At 32.4% G+C, this 20,953-nt stretch overlaps 1 protein-coding gene across 2 annotated transcripts in view; it reads left to right on the plus strand.

Annotated features, from left to right (window-relative positions):
• Positions 1-20,719, plus strand: part of LOC129800028 (YTH domain-containing family protein 3-like) — a 38,527-nt gene extending 17,808 nt beyond the window's left edge. For both annotated transcript variants that reach the window (XM_055844382.1, XM_055844383.1), the window contains 4 exons: positions 1,913-2,117; positions 5,523-6,148; positions 13,559-13,800; positions 13,868-20,719. In XM_055844382.1, the coding sequence (XP_055700357.1) occupies positions 1,913-2,117; positions 5,523-6,148; positions 13,559-13,800; positions 13,868-13,912 (1,118 nt within the window). In that variant the 3' untranslated portion in view covers positions 13,913-20,719. The remainder of the gene's footprint in view (positions 1-1,912; positions 2,118-5,522; positions 6,149-13,558; positions 13,801-13,867) is intronic.
• Positions 20,720-20,953: the final 234 nt, after the last annotated feature.

Here is a 20,953-nt window from a genome sequence, read left to right on the forward strand (position 1 = left end):
TCAAATGATCATGTCACGAACAATGTTTGTGAAATAACTACAAACTTTTGCGAACTTTCTTGTGGGTTACACGATTTACGAGCATTTCGTAAATTTCCAGTAGGAATTCACAAACTTTTTTGCTTGCTGCCAGCACTTCGAGGTCGCTTATAAAGCATCTCAGCTGCCTTAAGCTTACCAGCGCTGAAAACTGATTTGCCAATTTTAAATACAGTAGACTATCTAAAATTCGGGCATTCGAATGACGAACTGTTTGAAATTTAACGATTTTTTATTTATCTAAATACATAACCTTATTAAATTTATCTATACGGGAGACTGGGGCAAAAAGTCACAAAACGGATATTTTATTTTTTTTTACCAGAGACATCAGAAATTGCTTCGCTTTTTTGTTACTTTTTGCTCTATAGCTTTTGTTACTTTTTACCCCAAGTGGCCATTTTTAATAAAAGGATTTCTGGAGAAAAGAACTTTTGCGAAATTCTAAAATAGATAGCGGATTCGTATTCAAAAAATCCAAATTATTTAGAAAATATTCACCAGTGTTGATGCACTTGGAAAATAAGTTGGTAATAATTGTTATCTTCTGCAAGGAAAATATTTCAAAAATAGGACTAAAAATTTCGATATTTTTTATTTTCTAAATTCCTTGTTCGAATTCTAAGAAACTTTTGACATTGAAGAAGGTCTATGGAGGATATCTATAGAAAAAAATTTGAGCCGCTATCTTTTTTACCTTGAAAGATATTGAATTTTGAATTTTTCAATTTGTTACTTTTTGCCCCAGTCTGCTCTAGACTCTTACTCAATTGGCTCTTTTTCAATCGGGCGAAAAATTTTGTTGACAATTTTCACGTTTAATTATGAAGCTAATTTTTTAAAATTTTCTGTAGTTCTTCCTATTTTATCGTGATTCTTTATAATTGAGCGCTTTTTGTGGAATTTACAAAGGCTTTGACGCCCAAATCTATCGATAAATCGGATGACATTTTGCCCCAAATGCCCAATTGAGAGGGAGTCTACTGTAATTTCACGAATTTGATTCAAGATAACTAAATGGCGTCTCCCAACTTCAGCTCTAAATCGAATTTGCATGCATTCCGTGATAGCACACGTTAAGAATCTCACCTACATAAGCCGGTTAGGATTATTTGTCCCTTTTCGTAGTATAAGCCGATACACAAACCATAAAATATGAATCGATAACATTACTACAATCCTTAATTTACAATATTATATCTTCGTTTTTTTTTTGACCATGAAACAAAAATTTACAGAGAAAATTTTTATAGAAAAATGTAACTGTATAATTTACGACGATTACGCTTATCTGATAATGTGTCTCGACTAGTCAAAAACCTTAAGAACGTTTCAAAATTAATGTTCAGAATTTAATGAAAAATTTGTGCTTATAAAAAAATTATAATTATCTTGTGCCAAAAAAAGTTATTTTAAAAGAAATTAATCATTAAAAACGTGAAACTCGTACATTTTGCCAAGCTATCACGCTTTACCTTCTACAGGGCTAAGAAGCTTTTTTTTAATAATCAAACTCCTAAAGAGAAAAAGTTTCAATGTTTTGTTCGTTAAGAAACAAGAAGAACAAGAGGAAAATATTTTATTTGCATTTCATTACAACTACAGAAAAGAACTTTCAAATTTAATTGATTTGGAGGAGACCTCTTTTAAATTGTTCTCTGTCGTAGAGCAAATTGAAGAAATAACAAATTTACCAATCACAATAAATCTAAAAGCTATTGCTACCAAAATCATTACGCTTAATCAATTTTATGATCAATTTCTTGATTGCTCAACAAAATTGAAGTTAAATGCTCTTTTTTTTTGTTGTATGAGTGACACATTTCAATTTGCAAAGATTTTGGTATTTGATTGTGAGAAATATTTCTCATAGGACCACCGATTATGATGTCGGGAGGATATCAAGGACCACCACCGAGTCATCAGCAAGGGATGCCACCACCGCAAGGCAAAATGCCACCATCGCCATCAGGAATGTCAGCCAGCAACATGCCCAATCCGAATGTTCTTGAGCAGTTGCGTGATAAGAATAACTACAATCCGCTGGAGCTGGACCTCGATAAAGTTGCACTGGCGAGGTAAGGGCAATTATAATTTGCTTATAATCAATTTATTTATTCATTTTTAATCAAATTTTATGATAATATTGCTTTATTTTATTACTATTTGATTTTATTTTTAATGTGAAATTATAAGATTTCTTTATTGATCTCACAGTATTTGTCCGTTTTTCCGCGATTTTTACTAAATATCTATATGGATCAAATGATAAAAGATATTGACCTTCAGTCTTCGATGACCCTCCCATAAGTCAATATTACTTAGAAAAGGATATGAGTCTACTGATTTCTTTCGTTTTATTTAATTTATTTTGGATCTAGTCTAGGGGGAAATTTTGTCTGTGTGGACCATCTGTCCGTATAACCGGAAAATTCGTCATTTTCTATTTTACAAGATTGAGAAAAACCTCCTGAGATTTATGCGGTATTTAATCGGTACATTACCGATAATTGAAATTTAATTAAAACTCAATTGCCAAATGTTTACGATCTATATTCAACTTAAATCCAGATAGTTTCCCTTGCATTCATGCATTTCTGAAACTAATCTGATTTATTAACCAATTTAAATTGATTGGAAACTGGTCTTCACCCCATAAATCATTTCTAAAGCAAAACTCGAAATATGCTCAATTTCATGATTTCGAGCATTTCACAAAGCATTTTTTGTCAAATCTTCTAAAATTATACGATTTTATAAAAATGATGTCATGCTATTTAGCGTCCGTCCGTTTGTCCGGCCGTAAGTTTTTCTAACAGATCAAACGGTTAGAGATAGCGACTTAGAAACTTCGAGGGACCCCTTCATAAGGTGATCCTGATATAAATGTGCCTTAAATTTTTCTCTAAACTCTAAATCAAATGAAATCGGTTAAGAATTACTAAATAAGAAAATTGACGAAATAAAAGGAAACTTTGCAGAATGCTCGAATTCGTTCAGTTGATTTTCAATTGGCAAACAGTCTAAAACAATTTAAAAAAAAGAATACAATTGCATAATCGAGTTGAGGATATTGAAAAAAACGATACACGAGATAAAAATTTCGTATTTTGGGATTTATTCCTTACACGCGTCCGGGGAGACGCTAACAAAACATGCGTCCTAATGGTCACTGAATTTCAGTTCTTAAAATAAAATGAAGACAAACAGAATTTATTTGCATTATGTAACTATCTATGAGACAAATTTCCCACCCAGAATTTAAATCAAGAAAGATAATGAAGGAAATTATTATCAAAATCCATGCAATGTTAAACGTTCCGCGCATAACTTCGTACACAAAGTTTGAATTATTTTTTTAAAAGCCAGAGAGAGCAGTAAAGTTGGACTATTCTTTGTCGGAAAAAATTGGATATCAATCAAAATTATCTGTTATTTAGCGTTTTGTGTAGTGATCGTTCCAAATGATTTTTCGAGTTGAGAGAGACAAGAGTTTTCGGACGCATTCTTACACATTCCACACCTTGGAGATCACTTTTACTGCTCGAACTACACGGAGTTGAGTGATTTATAAATCGGTTCAAATCGGTTGTGAACCGGTTATTTACCGACAAGTGACTTTAGTTCGAATATAATTTTTATTACTCTTTAAATTATTTTGTGGAATCTATTGAGTGATTTATGAATCGATTCAAATCGGTTGAGTACCGGTAATCGGTAAATGATGCGAAAGTACTTTTAAGGCATAGCATCTAAGTCACGATTTCGAACATTTCGCAAAGTCTGGGACGCTTTGCCACCCCTTCTTAACACATCTCCACGCAGTGCCAGATTTAGGGTGGGTTCCCTAAGGTCACGGCACCGGGCCTCCACATATTAGGGGCCTCCACTTTTAAGACGTCTACAATGGTTACAGTTGTCAGAAAATAAAAATTCTTAACAAAAAACTGCAAATTAAATTTGTATTAGCGATTAGAGCATTTATTTTTTACTTTCCATTTTTTATTTTTTCTGCTCATTTTTACCGATCACTTTTTAATTTTTTTACTGATCATCGTAAATATTTCTGTTGCTCGCTTTTATTTTTTTACTGACCATTTTTTTCTAACCAATTTTTATTTTTTACTGTTGAGTTTTTATTTTTTACTGATCTACTCGAATATTTCTACTGGTCATTTTTAATTTTTGGCTGGCCACTATTTTTTACTAGTCATTTTTAATTTTTTTACTGTTTTTTTTTTTTAATTCTTACTGCTCATTTTTAATTTTTCACTGATCAAATTGAATATTTTTACGGCTCATTTTTAATTTTTTACTGACCACTTTATTTTTTTAGTGATCATCTTTTACTTTTTAATGACCATGTTTTATTTTCTGTTGATCACTTGTTATTTTTTGCTGATCATGTTTCACTTCTTACTGACCGCTTTTAATAAAATACTGCTCTTTTTTTAATTTTTTACTCTCTTTTTAACTTTTTACTGCCCTTTTTTAATTTTTTACTGACCATTTTTTTATGTTTTACTGATCATTTAGAATTTTTTGCTAACGAAATTTGACTTTTTACTGCTCGTTTATTCACTGCCACTATTATCATTGCATTATTGGTATAATTTTCATCCCGGAAAAACTGACCAAAAAACATCACGACACCCTACCTTGCGATTTTTGAATTTTTTAAGAAATGCAAAATCTGCTCACCTCCTAAGTATCATAGATTTAAGAATAGATATTGCTTGCCCCCTTCATAGATACTAAAATACTCATTCATCTTTTAAAATATCTTTAAATCATTCCTAAGAACAGTTTTTCAAAGTTAATGGTTAAAAGAGTTCTAAAGAGCGTATTCTCAACGGAACAAGGGTATTACCCGGATCATTGGAAAGGTCTTGGAATTACTGACAAGGTTGAACCGGTTCTAATCGGTTCTGAACCGGTAATGAACCGATTATGCATCGATAACTATTTTTTCCGAAAATGAATTGTATTACTTTTTTTTTTTAACTATTTTGGGCGATCTTTTAAGTGATTTATGAATTGGTTCAAATCGGGTGAGAGCCGGTAAAAGGGAAATAATGCGAAAATAAAATTGAGATACAGTATCGAAGTCACGATTTCGAGCATTTTGGGAAGCATGTCAATCTTTACTTTGGAATTATTAATTATATTTTACATTAAATTTCTTGTACTAGCAAAGTTTGTAAGATCACCGCTAGGGGCGCTGCATAATGTTTTTGTTTTTAATTTGGTAATCTGAGCGCCACTTACGGTAAATTGTTGAACCTAACATGTTGTAAATAAATTGAAAAACTCATATAATACATTAAGTACTTATTAAGCACTTGATAAGTACTTGATTAAGTACTACGTGAAATAATTCGAGTAACATCTTACCTTGTGATTTTTTTAAAATTACTTTTTCATATATCGCGAAAATATTTCACAAAGATCTAATAGATCTTTTTAAATGTGTTTTTTTGTAGATTTTTCGTGATTAAATCCTACTCGGAGGACGATATACATCGTAGTATTAAATATGAAATCTGGTGCTCCACTGAACATGGCAATAAGAGACTCGATCAGGCGTTTCGTGAGCGTGAACGTGAAGGTGGTATAGTGTTTCTTTTCTTTTCCGTGAATGGTTCTGGGCACTTTTGTGGCATGGCCCAAATGATAAGTTGTGTGGATTACAATTCAAATTCGAGTGTTTGGTCGCAGGACAAGTGGAAGGGTACATTCAAAGTGAAGTGGGTGTATGTTAAGGATGTGCCCAATATGCAATTGAGGCATATCTGTTTGGAGAACAATGAAAATAAATCTGTGACAAATTCGCGTGATACACAAGAAGTTCCACATGCCAAAGGACTTCAAGTATACAAAATTATTCATGCGTACAAACACACAACGTCAATTTTTGATGATTTCATCCACTATGAGAAGCGCCAGGAGGAGGAGGATTCGCGCAAACATCTTGAACCACCTCCGCCAAGTCATCATTCGTATGATCGACACTTTGGCAATCACAATAGTCCATACGATAAGTCACACCATGGATATGAACGTGGTGGTGGAGGCTACAATAAACCACCAATGAAGAACTACAATAGAGGTAAGAAAATTTAACTTTTTTTTAAATTTTATATTATTTATTTTTTTAGGACTTTGAGAAATTTCTTACAGCAAAAGAATTTTTTATTGAAAATTTTATTATGTGTAAAATCTCGATGATCGAAATAGATAAAATTGGCTCGATTCGATTCCCCGAAATTTAATTCCTAATCGAATTTCACGAATCCCTAGTTGAAAACACTCCAAGGTCGCCTGTAAATAATCTCAGATATACCATAATACCGGCTTGAGACTGGAGATTTAGCCCAGTTCGCGAAGGCCTAAAAAATCTAAATAACAAACAATTTTGTTGATTTTTAAGAGTCTTATGTATAAATTCCCCCTAATATCTAATCCAAAACAAGAATTTCCTCAAAAATCTTGCCTGATAAGGAATTAGAGGATTAAAGTCATGGTTAAGCTTCAGGTCTGAAGCCAGATTAATCTAATCTGGCCTTATCATTGGTTCATATAAATTCAAATAGTTGAAATACAGAGTATCAATAGAAATAAAAAGACCATTGAAATCGATTACTAAACACTAGTGATTCCAAAAAACTGGGTTTTTAGGATAGACGGTTAACCGGTTTTGGAAGGGTTTGATGAAACCGGTTAACTTGAACTTTGATGTAATATGTAACACATAAATATATTCTTTTTCTCAGCTAGTTTAAAACTTATTTATTTTATTGTTTTATTTTTAGTCTTCTAAATATTTAACTAAGGTTTAAAAGCTAAAATATCTTCAAGTGAATAAGTCCTGAAATAATTTCGAAATAATTCTTTTCAAGATTGGAAGAATCGTACAGGAAACCCATTACTACTATCCTTCATATATTATTAACATACTACCATACTACAAATTACACTTAAGAATCATTTAGCATTTCAAGTTCTTTTATAAAGCCAAGGAAATATTTTGCTGTGTCTCTTGATTCTCAAGATAGAAAGAGAATTTTAAAATGTTTGTAAAGAGACGGTTTTAAACCGGTTTCATCTCTAAAAACCGGTTTTGAAACCGTCTCCAAAATAGGGCGGTTAACCGGTTTTTCGAAACCGGTTAACCGTTGTTGGAATCACTGTTGGAATCAAAAAGATGTCGGCTCTAACGATATAAAGGCCTTAGAACGGTTCCGAAAGGGCAATAACCTGCGAGAATCAGGGTGTCCGAAATATTACGATAATCTATTTACAAGTTTTCAATTTATACTCCTGACAAAGAAGTAACAAAAAAATTCAAGTTGTATTAAAAAATATCAAAAGAAAATTTCCCTTTGCCTCCCGCAAGCACGGGTGCAATCGTGGGAGTAGCTATGACACTTTTAAGAATTCGGGATACTGGCTTTCCGGATTTTGGCCCATTCGGGATTTTGACCGGGACGCGTTCGAAATATAAATTTCGTAAATAGATTTTTGCGCCTTTTGGAGTATAGAAGATAAACTAGTTAATGCCTTTACTCATTCGATGCTGTCTTTAATAAATTGGCATTTTTTCTTTAATTATTTCGATATTTTATAAGTGACTTATAAAATACTATTCAATTACTTTGATTTTGCAATTAAGATAAATTTATTAAGGGATGCATCAAATGAAGCATGGCATCAAATGGTTACGATGTTTGACCAATTATGGCACTTTACGAAACCTATCAAATTTCGAAAATTACAGAGGGAGTTATGATCATTCTAAGAATAATTTTTAAACGCTCTATTTTCTCAGTCAAGTCAACATACTAAAAATTCTTTGAAAACGAAAATGCAGATTTCGAGATATTCGATTTCGAAATTTCGGAAATAGATTTTTCGATCTAAGCGTCCTCAACAGTGCGATCATATTAAATTTTAACGATTTTAAAATTCGTTTCATAATTTTTTTCGGTTTTCGAAATGGATTAGCAAAGTCGAATAAATTTTACAGCCGCTGTAGCTATTTTGGGCTTTATTTCTGGACCCTAGATACCTCAGACTGCAGATAAGTAAAATTTATTACACAATTTAAATAGAGGTACAATTGCAGCCACAAGATTAATTTTGAAGGAACAGATTTAATATGTTATTCCCTTTATTTTGAAGAATAATTTTGATTGGTAATTTTTTGGAGAGTTTAGTAAAAAGCGTTCCAAAATTCCATAAATGGTATATAATTTGTTAATTGTTTCTATTTTTAAAATAAACGACTGTGGTCAAGGAGTTTCTTTCTCGCTAAGAATATTGTCTCTGAAATGTGAAAAGAAAAATGTTACTCTTATCTTAAGATAAGATAAGATAAGATTTTGCCAGGGGTCAGTTCTCCATTTCGGATATTCCGATGCATCCAGGCCACCAATTGGGCCCCTTATGCTTCCCCACTCCTATTCTATCTTATCCCCCGATACGGGTAGCCGCTCAATATCACAGCTCTGTGAGCAGTCAGTGCCGCTACTATATCACAGCATCCCTTCTCGGTGTGTGTTTGGGATCAGTGACAGCGAATATTTGTATCGACTGAAGTACCGCTTTCATGTCGAAACTCGTTTTCGTACCAGCCTCTATTGTTTAGGCGGTTCACTTTTTTTTTGCCAATATGCACCATTGACATTACTATTCATTCATTCACTGGACGAATTCAAAGCCGATATGGCATGAGAAATCTTTTTCTGCTGCTGCTCAGCTTTGAAACCCCAGACCTCGCAGTCATAGAGCTACTACTCTATCCACTGACCCACTCGAGGCCCTACTCTTATCTTACACAAATCCAATAAGTACCATTAGTCATAATAGAAACAAAAAATATCAAACAAAAAAATATCAAACTTGTTGAAAATGTATACATCAAAATCATGAGATTTATATATATATTTATATACTGAATTCCAAGCTCTGAAGACGTCAACACCTAATTTCACAATGATTTCCAACAGTTGAATGACCTAAGGCAGAAAATTGTGAGTCATTTCTCTAGAGTGATTGCCGGCTTTTTATTACTTTTTGCCGTATTTGGGGTAATCTTATCTTATTCAAAACACATTTTAAATATTTCTCACGAAATTCCAGTGGGAGTTCATGTCTTTGTAAATATAGGTACATTTCTCTCCAATTTCGACATTATAGAAAAGTTACAAAAAAAAATTAAGAAAAATATTGAGTGGGAGAATTCTTTTGAGATTAATTAATCCATGGTATTTTTTTTTCAAACAATTACATAATGCGACTAAATTGTAGTTAATGTGTCCTTTTCTTAAAAACTAAGATATCTTTGTAACTTTTCTCAACAATTCCAAAAAGTACACATCTAGGATTTAATAATAAAATTCTCTATGAAAATAAAAAGTTTGACGTGAAAAGGTGATGAAAGGAAATCTTAAATTGTACTTTACTAAGATCCTAAACAAAAATATTCTTAAATGGTTAATGGCGAAAGTAGACTCAGATCGATCCTAGAGAATACTTTTCTGGAAAATTTGACGGCAATGCGGATATCAGACTGAAGGTTTAGTCCATTTCTTAAAAGTCTCAAAAACCTAAAAAATAAAAAGTAGTGGTTTTGCAAATTGATTAATAAGTAAATTAGAATAGACTAAGCTTGATCTTTGTGAAGATTTAGCCTGTAAAATTTGACAGAACGCTATCTTATGCCGAAAATAGACACAGGCTGATCCTAGAGAATACTCAGCTCGAAAAATTTGGCGGTAAAGGATCAGCGCAAACTATCATACACTGAGGATCAAGGATTAAGGATTAGCGTCTTCAGCGTAAATTTTTATTAAATGTACACATTTTGATATTTGAAAGACTTCTTAAGTGCAATATCAATGGATTTTTCGTACAGAAAAGAACACTCTGACCTACCCATTACTCTAATATTAATGCATTTTTAGATTTCGCAACATTGCGTATCATTACTCTCCATGTTTATTTGACCCAATTGATATTTCGAAAAGTACCCAAAAACACCCAAAGCGAAGCTTTTTATTATCAGCACTAGCGCTAATGTCGCCAAATCCTCGTAATTTCACTAGACCTCATAAATTTAGAAGATCAGCCTGATCCTCCAAATTATGGGCTGATCCGTGAGTGTATCCTATTTTCGGCTTTAGGCCGGCTCCAGACCTAAGACTTATGCCAGTTCCTTGCTAAGATGGCTTTGTTGGTGATTAAGGATATTTTCCGATATTTAGCGATATTTTCAGATTATGACTTAAGCGCTAAGTCTCAGCCATAAGTCTCTAGTCTGAAGCCAGTATTACACTGTGGGTTCATGATCACAATAACAGTTCTCTTACTTCAATTTAATAAACGCACACTCTATTGTTCCCTGTAAACTCTTGTAAATAATGATTTGGAGTGATCTTTGCGCTTCCTACCTACGGAGAGGATCGATCCGAAGTCATTCCAAGCTTTCCGCACTTTAAGATCCTGCATGTTTTTGGACATCTTCGCCTTCTATGTTTTTTATTACACAATTGATATTTCGAAAAGTGTACTGACAAAATAAAGTTAGGGGAAATAGGAAACCTTTGAAATTGTGCTTTTTTCTCCTGTTTTTAAATGAAATTTGACCTTATTGCTCAGCGCACAATAACTTTTGTTTTGTAAACATGTATTTGACATTTCAATGAGAATGAATGAAATCTCGATCTAGTCATCTCGCTTACTCACATAGGCAATAATAAAAACATGTTTACAAACAAAAGTTATTATGCGTTGGGCATATTATGATATTATTTAGCTCAAAACAAACCAATTGCTCAATTTCATTTAAAAATAGGAGAAAAATACCCAATTTCAAAGCTGTCCCAATTCTAAGTTGCCCCATTTCCTCCTATGTTTATTATCTTCGTAATTGGCGTTGATGTACTTAATCCTCGTAATTTCATTAGGTTTCTTAAAGTTAAAGGAAGGATCATCCTGATACTTCAAGTTTTGGGCTGATCCGTGAATGTATCTAGCCCGATCTTCGTTTTACTGATCGAGTTCTGACGAGAATTCTTAAGCCATTACCTAAATTTATCTAGAGTTTTAAGCTTTCTTCAGACTAGGACTAAAGGTTTAGCCCAGTTTCTGAAAATCTGGAGTTTCTAAAATATAACTAGCAATAGTTTGACTTCCGAATAATTTGGGTCAATTGGCTTTAATAAAAAATAATTATTTTTGAGAAATTGTAGCAGTTAAGCCTCAAAGATAAACCCCTAGTACCCAAAGGGATTTAGACTAATTCTCGAGAATATTTATTCTGTCAAATTTAGTAATAAAGGATCAAGCTAAAGTGCACTGGGTACAATAGACTGATCAGTCGCAGTGCCCGGGCCTGTTTCTGGGACCACCTCAACATAAAGTAATAATAACCTAAAGTGCATATACTCAGAGCTTTTATTATCATCCATTTGAGGTCCTTTACATAAATTTGTTTTACTGCCAAATTTTCCAGGTTGAATATTCTCGAGAATCAGCCTGAGTCTACTTGGGTCCTTACCTTAAGTCTCAAGCCCGTGTTACATCCTCGAACTTTTGCTCGAAATTGGATTTGCAGGCATTCAGTAAAGGATCTGATTTTTAATGTTTTAATAAAAAATATCGTTTTTTAGGGTGGAATTTTAATTTACTTTACAAGTTAACAATTTTATACAAGGGTTCACGGAATTATGCATTTCAGAGTTACGCATCTAACAGGATTATGCATCTTTGCCTGGCAATAAAAAAAGATTTTTGAAATACCCCTAAATGTATGCATTTTCGATGCAGTGAGTTTGGAAGGGATTTCTTGTAGAATTCATATTTCCCGCCTTATAGCAATAAATGCTTTGTTGAAAAGGGTCAATTTGACCCTTTTATTTTTACCAGGTGTTAATCGATTGTATGATCTCACTGAGTACGGTTTTGAGTTCGTAGTGCGACGTACAAGCGATAGGACCTACACTGAGAGAAATCCGAAAAAGTTAAAATAACATTCTGGAAATGTTTATTTTACCCTGCAGTATTGATCCGAAATCGGTGTAAATATTATGCTTTTTAGGTGTATTAGGGGTCAAAGTTACCCTTCTTTCATGCTCATTTTACCCTTAAAAAATGTGTAAAATTAACATAAAAAAAATTTGATATATTTTTGCACCTAAAAAGTGTTAAAGTTATGAGGAAAAAAAGTTAATCGCATCCCCATTTTTTTCTCAGTGTAGTGCCCCTAGAGCGGAGAGCTCACAATACGAGCCCTTACCTGCCGATACATAAGTCGATCATTTTCGCAATATAATAAATATTAGTACCAAAAGTTCGGTTCCAGTCTCGACTGTTTTTGGGGTTTTAGAACATGGCGAGGACTGGAGAAAATAGTCGCGACAGAAACCAACACAGAGAAAAGTCGATAATGTAGAAGCTCAGTAAAGTGCTAAAAAATGTTCAACATTTCTCTTTTACTGCTCGAACTCCACGGAGAGAGCAGTATATTATATCCCTCGACTTTTTCACCCCCCAAAATGTCCAACTTCCACCCCCCGAAGACCACTTTTGTCAACAAATCTTCACGTTTCAGACGATTTTTGAAAAATGTCACACTGTCTGTCTGTCCGTCCGGCTGTCGCCAGCTCTAGAGGCCAAACGGTAAAAGATAGCGACTTGGGGCCTTCGGGGGACCCCTCCATAAGTCGACCCAAGGATCGTTAACATGCCCCTCGTTTCCCCCCACCCCTCCCCTTCCCCTCCAAAATCATGTTTTTTTGGAATTGCTCGAAAACGTGTCGTGCGATTTTTTTCATTTTTGAATATGTTTTAGAAATTATCCAGGCGGACTTTTCGTTCTTAGACGAAAATACCGTTGAATCATTCCTAGTAACGGTTTTCAAGATCAAAAGTTAAAAATCCTTATAGAGCGCATTTATCAAGCGAATGGGGTCATGTTTGGGCTCGTTGGAAAGGTTTTGGAATTTCCGACAAAACTGAATCGGTTCCAATCGGTTTTGAATCGGTAATGAACCGGTTCATATATTATATTATTATATATTTAATAATAATATATTTCTATCTTTATAATAGAAATATTTTGAGTGATTTATAAATCCGTTCAAATCGGTTGTGAACCGGTAATGAACCAGTTATTTACCAATAAGTAATATTTGTTCGAATATAATTAGGTGTGATTCCTTCTAATCACACCTATTTTTATTACTCTTCAAACTATTTTGTGGAATCTATTGAGTGATATCTGAATCGATTTAAATCGGTTGAGTACCGGTAAACGGTAAATGATGCGAAAGTACTTTTGAGGTGTTACATCTAATTTAATTTTTCATTGGAATAGCACAAGAAAGCCATTTCCTTAGATTTTTGAGGCCCCAAAAATGTGAATAATCTTTATTTTTCGCGCGGATTGCGCCATCTATGAATTATTCTAAGTAAATATTTTGCCTTCTAACTGAACCTTTTGGGGAATATGCTTTAGGTGGCGGATACGATGGAAAGCACCAGCAACAATACAACAGTTACGACAATCGTCGTCCACCGCCACTCAAAGATCACTATGACGGCGGGTATCATCCCCGTGATCAAGGACCATCAGACTATAACAATGGTCGCAACAACAATCGTGAGCCGCGTCCGATGGAACGCCACGATGGTGCTGGCGGCTACAATAATCGTGAAGGCGACGGTGGACGCGGAATGGGCCATAGAAACTATCATAGGGTAGGACATTTTTAGCTTTTCCATTAGATTTTGGCTCAGTATTGAGTATATTTGGTGTTTTATTCAGAGTGGACGCGGTTCCGGAGGTGGAAACAGAGGACATCGCAATTAAAGCGTTTTCTTGGCTCTTTCTTTTGCCAAATACGATTGCAACAGCAAAAAAAAAAAGATTTGAATTGAGTGTTTTTTTCTTTCGCCTAAAAAAAAAACAAGCAACAGCATCAATTGGAGAGAGATAATCACCGCGAAGAACTGTATTAAGAGAAAATCACCTAATAAAAAAAAGTGAATTAAAAAAAAAAAACATTTTGAGAGAACTATTGACAAAAGAATGTTTCCTATAAAAAGTAACAAGTTTAAAAAAAATCAATAATTGCATCAATAACTAGTAAAAACAAAAGAAGCATAAAAACTAATTCTCAGTGTCCTTCTCAAAATATGATGAACATAATAGATGGAATATTGCTCTCAGTACTAAGAACTGATGTTGTGTAACTTTTTGTCCAATTCAACGATGTTTTATCAAAAAAATATGAAAAAAAAACTTAGTCATAAAGTGCGTCGTGGGAGCAAAGTTAAATTAAAAAAAAAAGAAGAAAAATGTGAAAAAAAATCGCGTGTGACAAAATCAAATGCTAACAGGGGACATGTTTTTAAATAAAAAGGAGCAACTCTAATCGAAATAATTGTGCAAGTGAAAGAAAAATTTCGTTGGTTTCCTAATAGCTGATAAATAATAATAATAAAAAAAATGAGTTCAATAGTTGTGCAAGAATTCAAAACTTTTTTAACATTTCAAACCTACAGCATAAAAAAAAGATGAACGCTGAATTTTTGAAAAGGAGACTTCAAAGTGAATTTGTTGAGTGTAGTAATTGAAGGAAAAAAAAACAAAAAAAAGGAAATGTGTTGGAATTTTTCTTCCTTTTCGCAAGACAGTGTTTGTATATTTCAGGACTTCAACACGTTTATAGTAACAACAAAAAAAGAACCACGCAACTCGCCGACAGGAGCAACAAAAATTCTTCTCTTCGTTTTATACAAAAAAAATAAAAGAAATACAAGAAATGAAAATCAATCTTAAAGTTAAGTCTTAAAATAATGTCATGAAGTAAACAATTTATTTTGTACGTACAATTAAGTCTGGTTAGAAATAAAAGAAAAAAAACAAGAATGATTAAAAATATATTCTCTGTGAATGAGATTGAAAAAAAGAAATGATTGTACACTCTAAGAATTTTTAATGTTTAAGAAAAAGTGAATAGAATGACGAAAAATTGGTCAGTCATTTGAAAAAATAAAAAAAAGAATTTATGCACTCTTGTAATTCTTTGCTAGAAAGGGGCTTTTTCACTAAAATCTATTTAAAAATTCGGTTTCATGAAACTTTTAAATTTTTTTACTAATTGCGTGCAACTACACAGGGCTCTCCGATCATCTGCTAATTGGGATCAAAAATGACAGAAAAACATGTGAAAAATCTGCGCCATTCCATAGAAAAATCCTCAAGATGTGTCATCATTTCCTCATCGAAAAATTCTCCATCGGGTACTTAGGGAAAAGTAGGGGGAGGCTAAATAAAAAAAATACTGAATTGGCATGTAACGCAACTTCCTAGGGAATCTTCCCCATCTCGGGGGAGAAAATTCCTCCAGGATCTCCTTGAGAAATCCCCAGTAATATGGCACAGAAAAACGAGGATTTTTCTTAAGGAAATCCCGGGTAACTTTCCCAGAATGGTGAGGAAACTGAGAGATTTTACCTAGGGATATATTCGTTCCCCTGAAAAAGTGAGAGGTCGGAAAAACTAGGAGACTTCTCAAAAAATCCCTGGGAATTCTTTGGGAAAGATCGAGAAACTTAAGGATAATTCTCAGGAAAATCCTTGGGAAAACCATAAAGAAATCCCCACATTTTTTCCTTTTTGATTTTTTTCCTTTATTATTTCTTGATCGAGAAACTTAAGGATAATTCTCAGGAAAATTCTTGGGAAAACCATAAAGAAATCCCCACATTTTTTCCTTTACTTTTTGATTTTTTTCCTTTATTGTTTCTTGATCGAGAAACTTAAGGATAATTCTCAGGAAAATTCTTGGGAAAACCATAAAGAAATCCCCACATTTTTTCCTTTACTTTTTGATTTATTTCTTATCTCTGTTACTTCTTTTTCTTTTGGGTCTCATCAATTTTTTGCCTTTTTTCTACCTTATCCTTTTTGTTACTCATTTGATGACTCGTGTTATGGTGCTCCCTTACATGGCTGCTTGAATTCCCCTATTCATTTATGAAATATTCGATATACTTTATGAGCTTTGCAACCAGAAAACCATCTCGCCCGAAGTATAAGCTTAACTTTTACATAATTTCTCCCAGGATTTCCCCTGAACTCGCCAAGGAATTTTCATGTATCTCCGGAAGGCATTTTCGTCTTACGGGGAGAATTTTCCCCTATATTTCCCTGGGAATTCTTCGAGAATGGTCTGGAAAATTCAAAAACCTTTCCCCGGGAAATTAGTAGAAATCCTCTAGGAATAGCCAGGGTATTTTCACAAACACTACGTCAAAACAACGTCTGATGTTTTTTAGAGGAAAGGTTATTCTACAATTTGGGGTTATGTTTGACTTAAGCTCAAAGAAAAAGGTTATCTCATAATTGTAAATTTCCAAATTAAATGTAAAATTTTGTCTTATGAGGGTCCTTCCCCCCATTTTTTTCTTTGTTATGGCTATTAATCACACATTCTTCCACGTTTCAAGGAAATTCTATCAACCAAATATATCTTGAATTTTTTAGGTTAGGTTAAAAATTGCTTAAGTTTTTTTGAGTTAGCCTATTAGACAAATAAGAAAATGATACCGTTTAACATAATTCCTAAAATGAAACAGATTTTGGTATCCCAGAAGTTACGGTACACAATAATTCATAGGTTTGTAGGGCTCCTAACCTCAAAAGAAATACATAACCTTTGAAGTGAAAAGAAATGGATATGGCTAAAACAGGTGGCCACCAAAGAATCCCAAAATCCTGAAAGGGTGTCAAAATACTGATAGTCATAATCTTGAATAGTTAAAATCCTGAAAGTATTGCGAGAGTAACAATGACACTTTTACCGGTTCCGAATTTTGATCTTCAGGATTTTGGCTTTTGAGATTTTAAGCGGGATCCGTGTGAAATATCCAGTTGGTAAGCGAAAAATATAATTGGAAGGTTTGAAACAATTTTCAATGTACCAAAAATATTTAAATGTCAAGTATATTTTGATACTTAGCCTTATTCTCTTATTTGAACTCTTAAATTGTGGTTTGTCTAACCTCAAAAAATTCCAATATATTATTTGAATACTTTTTCAAATCTTGCTTATTTTAGAATTCAAGAGTTTTAAGAGACAAATCAATTTTGTACGTTTTATACAGTAGACTCTCTCTCAATCGGGCATATGGGGCAAAATGTCATCCATATCGAGAGATTTGAACTTTAAAATCATTGTAAATTCCACAAAAAATGTTCATTTATAAAGAATCATGATAAAATAGGAAGAACTACAGCGAATTTGAGCAAATTACCTTCATAATTAAACGTGAAAATTGTCAAAAAAATTTTGCACCCGATTGAAAAAGAGCCGATTGAGCGAGAGGATACTGTACATTTTTTAAAGATCTTCTTTTAAATAAAAATGTCATAACCTCAAACAGCTTTATAGAGGTTGGAACACTCCTGAAACTATAATGATTGAGTTGTCTCTCACATAATCAAAATGAATTTTCTAAGCTAATTTAGGATATTTTATGTACCAAATATCGCCTTACTTTTGAGATAATATAATACAATACACATCTAAAAGTAACCTTTTTGAATAGTAAAATAAAACAGTCTAATCGGGAAAAGAAATTAAAAATTTATAATATTTTTCCTTTTTAGAATTCAAGAAACATTTCAGAAACGTACTTTCTACAAAAAAGGTACTCAATTTAATAAAAATGCTGTTTTGGATATGTTTTCTCGTGTATCTTGGATAAATCATTCATCAAAATAGATAGATTTTTATTCCCAATGCTCTGATTCCTCCTTGGATACGACAGCCTTTATCTTACCAATACGGGCCTCTCTGAATAAATCACACAAAATCTCTTTTATATACTTTCAGTGTTATTCATACGAACTAGTTGATTTCTGAATACAATTTTACTAAATTCTTCTTATTTATTACGGCCAGGAAGAAGAAAAAGAGCCACAATTCGTTTAAAAGGCACAATGCAACCAAAAAATTAAAATATTTCTGGATTTTTAGAGCTTAATATAGCACAACAATTAATTTTTCTATAGGTCCACAGATTAATTGGGAAAATTTTAGGTTATGTTAGGCTTAACCTCAAAAAATTCAGAACAGATTCTTTTAGTCCACCGAAGTAACTAGCAAAAGAATTTTCAATCAATAATTTATCCGTGACAAAAAAAAATTATAAAATGTTTTTTAATTTATATTTTAAGTCTTATCAAATTCTAACCTCGTCAGAATATAAAATCATCGCCATAAAAAACTGTTTCCGTAAAATTTAGCAAGTTCTAAAATGAAATACCTAACGATTTTTAATTAGTTGTAGGAAAAAAAAACCCATGTTGCATTGGAGATGGAGATTTTCTTTTATGAAATAACCTTTTTATGTAGTCCGATCATTCATAACCTTATATTTTAGATTAATCTTATTACAGCAGAAAACAATCAGGGTATGAATTCTGAGATACGTGAGTTTTTCACGTGAGTAACTCACGGCTTTTTACGGCGTTATCACACTTGCACATTAAAATTTTAATGTGATTCATATTAATTGTCGCTTGTGAGCGTCCAAATTTGTTATTTGTGTCTTTGAGTCACTTAATATTTGGGGTTATTCTATTTATTGATAAAGAAGTGGACTTGGCATGGAAAAAATAAGTTTTAATTTACCTAAAGCATAAATATTTTTCACATTAAAAAAATTAAAGAAGAAATCGCATTAATTTTTCGCATTAATGCTATAAATCAAATTAGATCATATTTTGCGGGCCAAGTCTACCTTTTTATCAACAAATAGATCAAATTTTGAATATAAAATGATTCAAACACACAAATTACACATTTGGACTCATCAGCGACAATTAATGTGAATCATATTAAAATTTTAATGTGCAAGTGTGATAACACAGTTAGATCGTCTTTTGTAAGAGTTTCATTAAGTTTTCATGTGAACTGTCATGAGAAACACTTACAGTACAGAATGCACAGTAAAGTTTTTACGAAAGCTTCACAAGGCGCTAACTAAAGGTGGTTTCAGAGCCGTGAATTTCTCACGTGAATAACTCACGCATCTCAGAATTCATAACCAGGCCAATAATCTAAACCTTTTATGATCCGTATAATTGACTAAACAAGGAAACAAAGCTGACTTTAAAATTTCAGAGTGATTCCTTTTAGGTTATGTAATTTTGAGGTTATTTTTAACATAACCTCACAATTGTAATATAATCCTTATTGTCTTCAAGAGAATATTTTCTTTGTTGCACGCAACGTATCTTTTTAAACTTTATTGGATTATTCTTGATTTTTACCGAAGGTTTTGCTGCAAAATCCCCCTTAAAGACCACAAAAATCGCTACGATGAGAAGGAAAAAAACCGAAAAGAAGTTTTAAGAAAAAAAAACATTGTCAAAATTATCTTTAAAAGAGTAATTTAAACTTAAAGTTAAATATCTAATTAAAAAAATTATCATGTCCATTTCATATTAAAAAATTAAAATAATATAAAAATATTAAAAAAAAAATTTGTCCTCGAATGGACAAAAATATTGTGAAATACTAAAATTTGTTCATTTAAAAAAAAACTTTTTGCATTGAGACTGCAAAGGAAGATTGATAAAATACAAAGTGTATAATTTTTGTAAATTATTTGCAAGGAAAAAAAACAAAAAATAAAGAATATGAATAGAGTTATTGCTTGTAAAATTGAAATAAAAATGAGACGATAAAAGAATACACAGATAAACAATAAGTACAAATTTGTTGAAAAAAAAAGAAATCCCAAGTAAAGAATAACTCCAATAGAACCATTATTTTTTTTCTAAATAGACATTATGGGAACCTTTTTCTTTAGTTTCGTTTTTTAGAAATGAAACATTTTAAGTAAATCGTTACAAATCGAAATTTTCTAAATAGATCCCAAATATCTTCATTTTTTAAATAGAAAAGAGAAAGGAAAGTTTAAGAAACAGAAAGATGGTTAGAGAGTGCAAATTATAGAAAAGGAAAGTTAATAAAAAAAGAAAACGGAAAATATGTTTGTGGCCTTTGATTTACTCAACAAATAGATTCAATTTGCAAATTGATCACGATCTAGTTCTTTTCTTAGAAAGAGTGGCATTAGTGTCAAGATGAGACAAAAAAAAATCTAGAGAAAAAAACAATATTTGTGTAAAAAGATTAATAAGCTTGACATCCCGTATCAATATTATTTTCTAATTTAATAAAAAAGAAGAGCTAAAAAGTAATTTTTACACCTCTTAGAAAATGCAAGTGATTAGGCATGTATTTTTTAAACTAACAATATTTTTTCCTCAGTCTTCAATAACAATTTTATGTATTAGAAAAACACAGACAATGTTTATCTTATATGAATTTTAGTTACTTAGAGAGAGAGATGAAAAAGAAGCATAGAATATTATTATGAAAACTTTGGACTATATTGCAAGAGAGGACTAATAAAAAAATGTGAATTATGATTGTTTACACTATATTATTGTAAAATTGAGAATGATACAGCAGAGAAAATTGATTTAAAAGAAATATATTGCATATGATTTGAGAAACGAATAACAATTATAAAGAGAATTAATCGAAGAATGCATAAAGAAAGAAAATATAAGCGAAAAGTAAGAAATTATAAATGGATTGTTTTTATTTCGATTGAAGTTAAATTGTAGACGTTTAAAGTAACTGGGACCCTTTACGGTTTACACATTTCCCTATTAAAATAGCCCACTCTTGCTCTGAGCGACACTGTTTGGAAACCGATCCGAAAAATCCATAATTTTTTTCCGGAAAAACGGAGATAAAATTGAGGTGTTTGTGTTTAGGTACGCTTCGCTTTTAAAGAATTTTAGGTCACACCCCTTTTTAAA

The sequence above is a fragment of the Phlebotomus papatasi genome, chromosome 1 (genome assembly GCF_024763615.1).
Source record: "Phlebotomus papatasi isolate M1 chromosome 1, Ppap_2.1, whole genome shotgun sequence".
In the NCBI taxonomy this organism is placed as follows: domain Eukaryota; kingdom Metazoa; phylum Arthropoda; class Insecta; order Diptera; family Psychodidae; genus Phlebotomus; species Phlebotomus papatasi.